The sequence below is a fragment of the Chiloscyllium punctatum genome, chromosome 48 (genome assembly GCF_047496795.1).
Source record: "Chiloscyllium punctatum isolate Juve2018m chromosome 48, sChiPun1.3, whole genome shotgun sequence".
Taxonomy (NCBI): domain Eukaryota; kingdom Metazoa; phylum Chordata; class Chondrichthyes; order Orectolobiformes; family Hemiscylliidae; genus Chiloscyllium; species Chiloscyllium punctatum.
Window position 1 is genome coordinate 61,554,526 of NC_092786.1, and position 13,494 is coordinate 61,568,019.

General features: G+C 40.5%; 1 protein-coding gene across 6 annotated transcripts in view; it reads left to right on the forward strand.

Annotated features, from left to right (window-relative positions):
• The window catches only part of usp8 (ubiquitin specific peptidase 8), a 57,385-nt gene extending 52,926 nt beyond the window's left edge, over nucleotides 1–4,459 (forward strand). For all 6 annotated transcript variants that reach the window (XM_072565420.1, XM_072565418.1, XM_072565423.1 and 3 more), the window contains exon 19: nucleotides 1,137–4,459. In XM_072565420.1, the coding sequence (XP_072421521.1) occupies nucleotides 1,137–1,322 (186 nt within the window). In that variant the 3' untranslated portion in view covers nucleotides 1,323–4,459. The remainder of the gene's footprint in view (nucleotides 1–1,136) is intronic.
• The last annotated feature ends 9,035 nt before the right edge of the window (nucleotides 4,460–13,494 follow it).

Sequence of the window (13,494 nt, forward strand, 5' to 3'; positions counted from 1 at the left end):
CTATAGGCAGGAAAATGGCAGATGGAGTTTAATCTGGGCAGAGGTGAGTGGCAATTATATAATGAATGGCAAAACCCATAGGAGTATTGATATACATAGGATCTGGGTGTGCAGGTCCACAGATCACTGAAGGTGGCAATGCAGGTAGATAAGGTGTTTTTTTTTAAAAAAAAGCTTATGGCATGTTAGCCTTCATTGGAAGAGGCATTGAGTATAAAGACAGACAAGATATGCTGTAGCTTTATAGAAATTCCGTTATGCCACACTTGGATTATTGCATGCGGGTCTGGTCACCACGCTACCAGAGGGATGTGGATGCTTTGGAGAGGGTGCAGAAAAGGTTTACCACAATGTTGCCTCGTATGGGAGATTTTAGCTGTGATGGAAGGTTGGATAGATTTGGGTTTGTATTCACTGGAACGCATAAAGTTAAGAGGCGACTAATAGAAGTTTATAAGATTGTGAATGGCATGGATAGAGTAGAAAGTATGAGGCTTTTTTTTCCAGGCTGGAGGAGTCAATTACTATGGGACACAGCTTCAAGGTGCGAGGGGGGTGGTTAAAAGAAATATGCGAGGCCATTTTTTCCCCACAAAAGGATGATGAGTGTGTGGAACACGTTACTATCCTCCACCACATCTGGCAACGTTGTTGAATAGCAACATTCGAGAAGCACCTGGATGAAATACGTGAATAGGAAGGGAATATAGAGGGATATGGATCCTGTAAGTGAAGACAGTTTTAGTCACGGGTTTTCTCTAAAGGGCAACAGTTCTTTTTTTTATTGATAAATTAACAGCTATTTCCTTCCTATGACTGATAACTTTCAGATTTATTTTGGTAACCAACCTCTGATTCGCAATCTATTGTAATGGAACTTGAAAACATGTGCCTAGAGTTAATCATGGCCTCAATACTGTCTTACTCATCTGCTGTCTGATCTTAGTGAAAACAAAGTGCGGACAATTAGATGTAGTTACCACACTGAAGTCTGTAATACACAGGGTTTATTGTGCCTTTCTGAAAAGAGAAATATTGTTGCATTAGCAAGATTTCATGAAAGCCTGAAAGTGGCCAACTATGCCTTCATAAAGTAGTTGATATTAACCACTAGGTTTATTTTTGAATTTGTATAGAACCATTATGGAGGACTAGATGGAGGACACTATACAGCTTACTGCAAGAATGCTGTGAAACAGCGCTGGTTCAAGTTTGATGATCAGGATGTTTCAGAGATATCTCCTTCTTCAGTGAGATCACCAGCAGCCTACATTCTCTTCTATAGCTCCCTGGAGTTGCGTGTGGTTGATTTGGCAACATAACCGGGATCAGCGAATTACCAAAGTGACACTCCATACGATTGCACCAATATTAAATAATGTTGGACATATGACCAGGAAAATTCACAGCATGTCCAGCTATTTTAAAAAAGACTTGCTGTCTTGCAACACTAGCTTTCCAGATGGACCTGCCCTTTGTACTTTACCAGAAAATGATTTTTAGTCATGCAACATTTAACTACCTATTTAGAATGATGATAATGTCACATATCCTGTTTACTATGATTTTGTAATTACAATGACTTGAAGAGTCAGAACATATTGCCCTTCAAGATCTTTGCTACTCCATGAGGCAAAAATTAGTCTAATTCTCTTAAACACTTTGTTCCTGTTAAAATGGCCTTTCTCTACTATATTTTAACCTTTCTGTACTGTGAGAACCTGGAGTATTCTGAATAGGTGAGAATGTATCTGTACATAATGATTGCAGACTTGTACAAAATGTATGTGTATATAATATATAAATAGTTTTAAAAATAATAGTCCTATTATTTGAGATCAAGTTGTTTAAATGAAGATAGAGCAGATTGATCTCAAGTTATACTGCAAATCAATTATTTTCAGACTTTTGGAAAAGATGTGAAATGTATCAAATATACTTTCCTTTAACAGTTCAGATCTGAACAGCATGTCATTAATGGGTGACCCTGTATCATTGCTGGTTTTGGGTTTCTACATGCAGTTACTGCATAACTGCTCAACTAATTTGATCAATTATTCATTTGCTGTTTGCAATGCCTTTGGCGCATGTATGAAGAAATTTGATAACTCATTTCTATCCTATTTTTGCTTGTCTTTTATGGCACTCCAAGACTGTTGAAGTTCTTGTGTTCTTCAGTTTAGAGGAGCAGAAAAAAAATGAAAACTGCTAATGAAATGTTGGTCTTTTATATCACTGGAATTAGAGTACAGTGTACAGAGCTCTGGTTAAACCCAAGCTGAAGTACTGCACTTTGGGAAGAATACTTTGGATTTGGAGGGAAATCGATGCAGATTTACCAAAATATAGTCATATTGAAGATTACACAGAATAGGTTGGTATTCCGTAGAATATAGAAGCTTAATGGCTGATCTAGGTGAGATGTTCTAAGTTGTTAAGGGATTGATTTTGTAAGTGGCAATGATCATTTTCTCTCAGAATACAGAATAAAGTGACATATAATAGTTTTGTCCCACTTTTAAGCTTCATGTTTTCAAGAAGTGCTTTTGCACTCAAAGGATACTGGAACTTGTGATTAGGATCTATTTTTAAAAACATGCCCAACATTGTAAAGTTGAGATTGGTACATGGCCTTAAGCATTACAAAACTACAGCAGGTGCATGGAACTAAAGTATGGTGAAACTGTCACCAGATTGAATGATGGAACAATCAGGGGTGGAAAGTTCTCCTCTGGTTTCTTGGATCAATCCTGCTCGATTCCCCTATTCTCCAGTCTTTGCTTTAAATCACAATAGCTGAAAGCAGAAATTGAGGTGCGAGATTTCACTCAAAGCATACTTTTTGGTTTTTGGACATCACTGAGAAAGGCCAGACTGTGTGTTGCTTCTAACAGTATATATTAGTACTATCTGTGTGATCTTGCAGTACTTATCTCTGTCCTAAACTGTTCTAGACCAATTCTTCTCAGACTTTCTCTCACCAAAGCCACTGCTACATCACAGCATACCTCAGAGAGGCACATGTGCATTTACCTTCAAACCTGCTTCTATAAAAAGGGTTTTTATTGGATTCTTCCCAAATTGCCATCAAAAATTTCATGATGGTAACTTGCAACTGAAATTAGTTGCTGTTTGGAATTTCCAGTGAGCTTAATGACTTTTCTTACATGTATGTTAATTTCCTTTTACAACCACTTCACCATAAAATGAAATCTAAAATCAGTTTCAATTAACCTGACCAGTCAGTTCCCAAACCAAATTTATAGGTCCTCCTTCATGGATATCTGTTTAGAAATATTGTAGAAGTAATCAGATGTGTGGCTTTGAGAAAATAATCACTTTGTTTTTTTGGTAAAATTTGGAAAATACCACATTACGTTAGTTTCATTGAGATGGTCTTTAAACAGTCCCTTTTCCCCAGGGCTAAATGCAGCATTCCTATACTAATATTACTGGGGAAGATCTGCTGTCTCAGTTAAAGTCTGAAATATTTTGATAATTTGTACTGCAATAAATCTGGCCAGTGTTCCTGCAAAGTTCTGTGGTTATGCACCTTGTCCCATGATAAATATCACATCCGTGTGGATGCAAAATGGATCCACACGGGGGAAGGAAACTGGCTAAGCAACCTAAGTTTCTAAGGAGAAAATTACTTAAGATCAGATCTAAATTTTATTTCACTGCTCCTACTGTTTTCTGTTGATACTGAACCAGTCTTGCATGAGAAACTGTGGCCCTGTGTGATTAACAATGGAGAAATTAAAATATTTCATATACTTTTTAAAAACACTCTGGGATTGTAGATTTTCATTTCCATAGAGGGGTTAAGCAGAATTTACTTTTTAATGTTTTTAAAATTATTTTCATCTGCAGTTTGTATGGTAACATGCACAGTCATATGACTGACTTATAGGACAAACCTTCCTATCTATTGCACATTTTTATTTTTATTTGGAATGCAGTTACACTGTGACAGTAATGTTTAACTTTAGGATTTTTTTAACCTGACTTGTATATTGACTTGTCATTAATTTGGTGATCATTATTTTCATACTGCTGTATTATTTCACATTTCTCAATATTAAACACTCATTTGTTCTTTTGTTATTTTTTATCCCTCTTTGCCAATCATCTTGCTGTTGTACTCCAGCTACAACTGGCAGTTGGGTTTTAAATGAAGTTGCACATGATTTATACACTTAAATTGTGTGGGTTGTTAGTCAATGGGTAGGTAGAGCTTGATACAGTGTGCATTTACAGGTGGCAATTATCTTAAGTTTTTTAATTTCATTTGTGGATTGTACTGCACTGGAGGAAGGCTGAGGAGCTGGCTGACATTGGACTGCAGGCTTGTGAGTGTTCTTTAAGCCATTTAGCCAAGTTGGTGTGTGTTGAGCTGTAGTTTTCCCCTTCCCAGTAGATGGGTTGGTTGTGTTAAATAAAGCTCCAAGCTATCTTGCATTTGTCTCTTTTGTCCCCCCTCCTACTGTTTGATGTTGCCCACTACAAGCTTTCAGATTGACAAGTGCTGTCAAAGAAACCTTGGAACATTGCAAATGATTTATGCTGCAGATATGTTGTGCCTGTAGTGAAGAGTGTTGCATTTCAAGGTGGTGGATGGGGTGAAGACTACTTTGAACTGTATGGTGAGGAAATGCAGTAGTCATTCTTTAAAGTGGAGAATGTTTCTTTCTCCTGAGCTTGCCTTTTTGTACACTAGGCATGTAATTGCAGTTGCATTGTTACTGTGGTTGGTCACTGGTATAACCTCCAGGGTATTGCTAGTGAGGATTTTCAGCCAAAACATAAATGCTGTGTAGCTGGGCTCTAGCTGCACTCCCCAGAGAAACTGCCCCTCACTTTTCCAAAACAGTCTATTCCTGAGAGATGTAGCCCAGAACTTTCCTGACGATGAAGAGCTTGTGCCCAAAAATGTTGATTCTTGTCCTCAGATGCTGCCTGACTTGCTGTGCTTTTCCAGTGCCACACTCTAACTCCGATTTCCAGCATCTTCAGACTTCTCTTTCTCCTATTTCTTCTGTCAGGTAGTCACTCATTCCCTTTCTGCACTTCCTTCAGCTGGAGTGTGATCAAATATAAAAACATGCTGTCCATATAAACACTCAGCTCATGGATTCACTTCTGCTGAAATCTGGTGCTCAAACTGGTCAAACCAGTGGTAATTTTGCAGGATATGGTGAACTAGGTGGCCAGGAGTATCTGAGATTGCCACTTGGTTGTGTAACACAGGCTGAACGCCATGCCTGCCTTCTACTTAAAGCTTTTACCCTAAATTTAAACCAAGTAGAAAATTAGTTTCACTTTTAATAAATAAACTGGAACTCTAATCTCAATGCAGCTTTAAAAGAAGAAAAAAAAAACTTACCTACTACCTGCTATGTGACAGTTGGCTTTGCAGAGGTAAATCAAGCTGCTTTGCACCTTGTGTTTATATCCCACCCCAATGCTGCTTAATAGCAAATACTGTACATTTGATCACACACTGTTCCAAAAGACTTACGGCAGAGGTGAATACCTTTACTCCATGGGCTAGAATCCATTTAGACAACAACAGATAAAATAAAGTTGTGCTGTTAAGAATTAATTACATAATTTATATATTGTGCTGCCCTCATGGGCAAGTACAGAATGAAAACTGGACTATAGGGAAACAGTTTATTGTTGTAGTCTGTCTGAGATAGTATTACTGCGGCCACTGAAAATTGACACAATTATAGAAAAGAACGTAAGCTGCTGGTGACTGGATCTTCTGCTCAGAAATGCTGGTCACTTTTGCATCATTGAATTCATGCCAGTTCTGTGTAACTGGATTCTTGCAGTAGGCAGTGTAGTGACCACTGTCTAAAGTGCCTGTGTGATTCTGTTGAAAGAAAAAGTCAATGGAAATTCACCTGAACTGCATCCAAATATCAGTCTTTGGTCAAGGCCTCACTGATGAACATTTCTAAAATAAACTTCTAGATAATATCTTTTGGGACACTTGTGAGCCAAATTAATAAAAACCAAAAGGTGTAACACCTGTCCATTTACCTCTTCAGTATCCAAGGGTCCAAATATATAGAGCATTAGAGGTCCTTTGGCCCTCGACATTGCACCGACCTGTGGAAATAATCTTATACCCATCTAACCTACACTTCCATTATCATCTATATGTACATCCAATGCCCTTAATGTCAGGAAGACTACTCTGTCGTAGTAGGGGTGTGGAATGAGCTGCCTGCAACAGTAGTAAAGAAACTACCCCTGATATCTGTCCTAAATCTATCATCCCTCAATTTAAAGTTATGTCCACTCATGTTAGCCATCACCATCTGCAGAAAAAAAGGTTCTCACTATTCACCCTATCTAACCCTCTGATTATCTTATACATCTCAAGTCACCTCTCAACCTTCTCTCCAACAAAAATAGCCTTAGTTCCCTCACCTTTTTTCTTGTAAGGCTTTCTTTCCATACCAGACAACATCCTAGTAAATCTTCTCTGAACCCTTTCCAAAGCGTCCACATCCTTCCTATAATCTGGTGACCAGGACTGCATACAATACTCCAGGTGTGGCCTTACCTGTGTCTAGTAAGCTGAAACATGACCTCATGGCTATGAAACTCAATTTCCCTACCAATAAACACCAACACACCATATGCCCTCTTAACAACCTTATCAATCTGGGTGGCAACTTTCAGGGATTTACACACCTGGACACAGATCTCTATTCATCTACACTGCCATGAATCTTACTATTAGCCCAGTATTCTTCATTCCTGTTACTTTTTCCAAAGTGAACTACCTCTCACTTTTCTGCATTAAACTGCATTTGCTACTTCTCAGCCCAACTCTGTACTTTATCTATGTCCCTCTGTAACCCACAACATCCTTTGGCACTATCCACAACTCTGTCTATCTTCATGTCATCCACAAATTTACAAACCCATCCTTCTATGCCCACAGCCAGATCATTTATAAAAATTACAGACAGCAGTGGCCCCAAAACAGATCTTCCCGGCAAACCACTGGTAACTGAGTTCCAGGATGAACATTTCCCATCAACCATCACCCTGTCTTCTTTCAGCTAGCCAATTTCTGATCCAAATTACTAAATCACCTTCAATCCCCAACCGTGTGGAACCTTATCAAAAAAGGTGTTACTGAAGTCCATATACACCATACCAATCACTTTACCTTCATCCACCTGTTCTGACACCTTCTCGAAAAACTCAAGGTTAGTGAGGCACGACCTACCCTTCACAAAGTCATGTTGAATATCCCTAATTAAATTATTCCTTTCCAGATGATTATAAATTCTATCATCTTTTCCAACACCTTACCACAACTGAAGTAAGGCTCATTGGCCTATAATTACCAGGGTTGGCCTGACTCCCCTTCAAGGCAACGACATTTGCTATCCTCCAGTCTTCTGCCACTACTCCTGTCAACAATTATAACAAAGATTGAAGCCAAATGCTCTGCAATCTCCTCCCTGGCTTCCCAAAGAATCAGAGAATAAATCCTATCCAGCCCAGGGGTCTTATCTAGTTTCAGATCTTGCAAAGGTGGAGCAGCATTTTTCCTGCATTTCTCACAAATCTAGTCTACTACATTCGTTGCTCACAATGTGAGCTCTTCTACATTGGGGAAATAAAGCATGGACTTGGTAACTGCTTCATAGAACATCTAATGTTCTGCCTGCAAAGAAGTTGCCTGCCACTTTAACACACTACCCTGCTCAGTCCTCGCTCAACATCTTTCTTGGGTTTACTGCAGTGGTCCAGCAAAGCTCAGTGCAAGCTGGGAGAACAACATCTAATTTTCCATGGGGGGACCCTGCAGCCCTCAGGTCAATATAGAGTTTGATAATTCTAAGGCTTGAATTCTCCCATGTCCTAGCTCCCTCCTATCCCACACATCACACAGTAGCTAGCAATAGGTAGTGTAGCATAATGGAAGACTAACAAGTCTCCATTAACAGCTACTTACCCTCCCAGCCAGATCATTATTGACTCCTTTGTCCAACAGTTCTCTCTTTGGGCTTTATACCTACTTACCCTTTACTCCTTACCCCCTATCTTCCGCACATAAACTGGCATTTACCCAGCTACCATCAGTCCTGAGAAAGGGTCATTGGACCCAAAACATTAAAATCGGATTTCTCTTCACAGATGCTGCTGGACCTGCTCAGCTTTTCCAGCAACTTTTGTTTTTGTAAGCCAAATTAATATCTGTTTAAAAGTTTAGTCTTAGCAAGTTTTGAGAAGATTTGTAGCTCAGTTTGAGATTCTGGATGTAGGTTTGCTCACTAAATGAACACAAACCGCCAATTTCTCAGCAACAAACCCAAACGCGCAGATAAAACACGTCCAGAAACTCTAGCCACTCTCCCCTACATCAAAGACATCTCGGAAATGACTGCCAGACTACTCAGACCCCTTGGCATCATGGTAGCCCACAAACCCACCAGCACACTAGAACAGCAACTAATGAACTTGAAAAGAACCTATACAGACAACAAGCAAAACTAATGTTACTTACAAAATACCGTGCAAGGATTGTAACAAACACTACATTGGACGAAGAGTCAGAAAACTAGCCACTAGGATACATGAACACCAACTAGCTACAAAGCGACATGACCCTCTCTCACTACTATCATTACATACAGAAGAGGAAAGACACCACTTCAACTGGGACATCACATCCACCTTAGGACAAGCCAAACAGAGACACGCATGAGAATTCCTAGAAGCGTGGCACTCCAACCGGTTAGACCTCATGTACCACCCCCTGAGAAAAAAGAACAGTAAATGACATCACCAACCCAAAAAAACCCAAACATATAAATAGAAAGCAGGAATCATGTATACTGCTTTGCCTGAGACCCACTGAAGCAGTTACCTAGTAGGGTGATGAAACATCTGTAAATGAACCTCCCAGCTCAGTGAGCAAAACTACATCCTAAAAAAGTTTAGCTTCCGTGTCTTTTTTTCCTGCCTCAGGCAAAAATGGTACACACTCCCAGCATCAAATGCTGCTTGTTTCTTCATTCCTAGAGAAATGTATCCAGACAGCATTTCCCTGCTCACCCACAGGGATTACTGTCTCACTTAGCACAATGCATAGTGGTTTGCTAAAAGCTTTTAATAAACTATGTCATACAATCAAAACTGACAAAAAAAAGGTTTGTTTTCAGAAGCAATTACAATGCCTCTTCCAAAACAAGTTGCCCTTTTCTACTCATCTACTTACACCACAACACTTCCCTACTTTTATGATGTTATGGCGGAACTGCATTATGGTGCCCAGCCCCTGAAGGCAATGTAGACCCAAATCCTAGTGCACCCTTCCTCTGGGTGATCTGGGTGACTTCTACTGTTCCAGAACAACCCTCCAAAACAACACTTAAACTTTTGTTAAAATGGTCACATAAAAGCCAGTTTTAAACAGTTTGTAATTTGTATTTACAGTAAACACTTTTAGAAATTGAGCAGTTTTTAAATAATGTTTGTAAAACATGAGCATCTTGCTCTGGCAATATTTGAGCACGTAATGAGAGATTTGATGTTTTTATTGACCTGATGTGGCCTCTGTCTTGGTAGAAATAGCAATATTCCTGAAATAGTCAAATTGGATTGGCAAGGACAAGTGAGGTCTAATTGTCAGAAATAGATCAATTAAAGTTACTTACCACAACAGCATAAAGATGGTACTTCAGCTGCTGCATTGATGGATTGGTTGTATATTGGGACAGATCGAGATCTTCAAGTGGAAAGGTCACAGTACTGGTCAGTTTCCTATTGCCATGATCATTAGATTCAAAGCTAGTAAAAGATAGGAAATTCTGGATGATTATGACCAACTAACTTCATATTACAAACAGATCCACAACAGGCAAGCAATTTGTTAGAAATAGACCAGAGAAAGGCAAAGAATTCCTTTCCAGGTAGGAAAGGCCAATAGGAAAAAACATGTGGTGAATATCATGTCATCAGCAAATTAGTTGGTTGATGTTTTCATAAGTTGAGAATGTGTTGCTGGAAAAGCACAGCAGGTCAAGCAGCATCCGAGCAGGAGAATCGATGTTTTGGACAAAAGCCCTTCATCAGCAATGAGGCTTATAGGCCAGGGCAGGGGGGCTGAAAGTTAAATGGGAGGGGGGTGGGGAGAGGTAGCTGGGAATGTGATCGGTAGATGAAGGTGTGGGAGAAGATGACATATCAGAGAGGAAGGTGGAATGGATAGATGGGAGGCACCAACTGGGCACTGACCTCCTCACGTGTCCAACACCTTTCCCATCTACAGTATCCACTCCACCCTCCTCTCCGAGCCATCACCTTCTGCTCCACCTTCATCTACCTATCGCAATCCCAGCTACCTTCTCTCCTCCCCTCTCCCCTCCCCCCCCGCCCCCAAACCCACCCCATCCCCCTCATTTATCTCTCAACACCCCCAGCCCACAAGCCTCATTCCTGATGAAGGGCTTTTGCCCGAAACGTCGATTTTCCTGCTCCTCAGATGCTGCCTGACCTGTGCTTTTCCAGCACTACACTCAACTCTGATCTCCAGTATCTCCAGTCCTCACCTTTCTCCTCCCTGATGTTTTCATAACTTTACCCATAGACAGGGAATAACAAAATAGGATGATTAGTTTGATAGATACTGCCATTCTGTACAGTTGTGCAGATTTCACTGTACCTCCACCCACCCCACACAACCCCGACACTTCAGTTGGGTAAACCTTGTAAGAAGGACTATCAAGAAACTATTGAACTGTATAACCATCACAATCCTAACTGTTACATGGCAGCTCCTGTAAACCTCAGTTCCAAAGATAATCTAAATGAAGAACAAACTAATTATTTTGCATTTCAGCAGTCAGTTTTTCAGGGTCAAGGTCCCCCTCCCAATCAAGACTGACATCAGCTTCTATTCCACTGCACACAGCCAACATTGTAATTTCCCTGAAACAAAGCTGACAGCTGGGGGGAGAGAGAGAGAGAGCAGGCAGGCCGCTCCAGGACTGCAATCCCCGTGTTCATGGCTCCAGGCAGCAGCTCACCATCAACTCAAGCTGGCTCGGAATAATTGTTAAAAATCCAATTTCCTCTAAACAGAACAAAAAAATTCCCTTTATCCAGAAGTATTCAGCCTTTCATTCCTCCTGGTATAGCCAAATGTAATTAATAATTCAGGTTACTTAAACAATATAAATACTGCACTCAAAACACTCCAAGAACCTATTGGGCATAAAAAAGTTAAAATCAAACTGACACTGTAGGAAGGAGTTTATTTTCCTCCGAAGGGTCATAGAGTTAAATAGTGTTTACAGCTCTGAAAGAGATCCCTCACCTGGTCATCCAGCAGCAGTTTATTCTAATCCCATTTTCCAGCACTTTGCCTAAAAGCCTTGTAGGCAGTGGTCTTTCAGGTGTTCATCTAAACAGTTCTTCAATGTCTTGAGCTTCCCGCTTCTATCACCCTTTCAGGCAGTGAGTTTCAGATACTCACCACCCTCTAGGTTAAAATATTTTCCCTCAAATCACCGGTAAACCTCCTGCTCCTTAGCTTCAAACTGCACTCTGATTAATTACCCCTCTGCTCAGGGACAGGTTTCTCCCTATCTGCATATGACCCTCTGAACTTTGTGCACCTCAAATCAGAACACCTCCCCCCCACCCCCAACAACATCCCCAACCGCAGCCTTCTGCTTTAAGGAACTCAACACCAGCTTCTCTAGTTCCACCTCTTCACATCAGAATTGCTCCAGTCCAGGCAACATCCTGGTAAACCTCCTCTGTACCCTCTCTACTGTAATCACATCCTTTCTAGAAGGTGATGACCAGAACTGCACACAGCATTCAGTTGTGGCCTAATTAGTGTTATATAGAGCTCCGTCACAACCTCCCTGCTCTTGTATTCATGCCTCGAGTAATAAAAGCAAGCATCCCATTTGCTTTCTTAACCACCTTATCTAGTTTGCTGCTGCCTTAAAGGATTATGGACACACACCAATGTCCCTGTGATCCTTTGTACCTCCTAAGGTTCTACCATTCAATGTGTATCCCTTTGTTAGTTATGTTGGTCCTCCCAAAATGACCTTGCTGGTCAGTCTGATGATCACAGAGAATGAACATTACTCACCGTTTCAGGTGTATTATAATTATATCTGGGGCTTTCAGCAGTTGGATACTTTCTGCCTGGTCCTGCTTCCTTCCACAAAAGGAACAAAAAGGTTGATCCCTGGAGCTCAGCACCTCTTCTTTAAAGAACAATCTGAGACAATCCTAAGAAACAGCAGCTATGTTTTAGAGTAGAAGCTTTTTTGAAGAAACCAAAAAGTTTGAAAATTAAGCAGTAGGAAAACCCATCGTGCAGATTATAATTCCTTAGGTACAGTTACCAACCACCAAATAAAGCAAGCACCGATCACTGGAGGAGAGGTCAGGAGCATATTTACAAAGTGGCAGCTGGGAGATTGCCTTTTTACCCAGGAGCAGCCGCAGGTTGTCAGGAGAACCCTATGGAAATGAAACATTGGGGTTCTTTTTCCTGCAAACCCTTGTACTGTGCCCAGGCAATTACTTTAACTTTGCTGTTAGGAAATCTTCTAGGAATGCTAAAAATCAACAATATATTGGATGAGTGTGGATTAATGATCCAGCACAGCTTTATAAAGGCATATCATGTTTAATTAGCTTTAATGAGCTTTTGTTGATGAGACAACAGAGAGCACTGATATAAGTGCGGGTCATATGGAGGATATGAACATATTTACTTCCAAAAGACATTTGATAAAGATTTCTCAGCAAGTAAGGAAAACAGTGAGAACATGGATTTATAAGTTGGCTGAAAGACAGCAAACAAAGGAGTGATGAACAGCTTTTCAGACTGAAGCAAAATTTATAATTAGTTTCCCCAACAGTGAGATTGGATCAAGAGAATTTGCAGAGGACACAAAAAAAATGACGCAGGGCCGGTCCAATTAGTAGATAGACAATAGGTGCAGGAGTAGGCCATTCGGCCCTTAGATACAAGACAGATGCAAATTTAATGAAAAGAAATATGAAATGGTACAATGAAACTGGACAGACCACATGGCATTGACCGAGGCAATGGGAAGAAACACCTCAAATAGCCCTGTCGATCCTGCAAATCCTGCCTCACTAACATCTAGGGGCTAGTGCCAACACTGGGAGAGCTGTCTCTCAGACTGGTCAAACAACAGCCTGACATATTCATAGTCTGTAAGGTATGATTCCATGAGTATATCCCAGACCCTTCCATCATCATTCCTGGACATGTCCTGTTCCACTCCACCAACAGGACAGACCCAGAGGTGGTAGCACATTGGGATACAATTGGGAGGGAGTCTTCAATATTGACCCTGGACCACATGAAATTTCATGGCTTCAAGTTAAACATAGGAAAGGGAATCTCCTGCTGGTTACCATGTACCATGCTTCCTCAGCTGATGAATTAGTAATTCA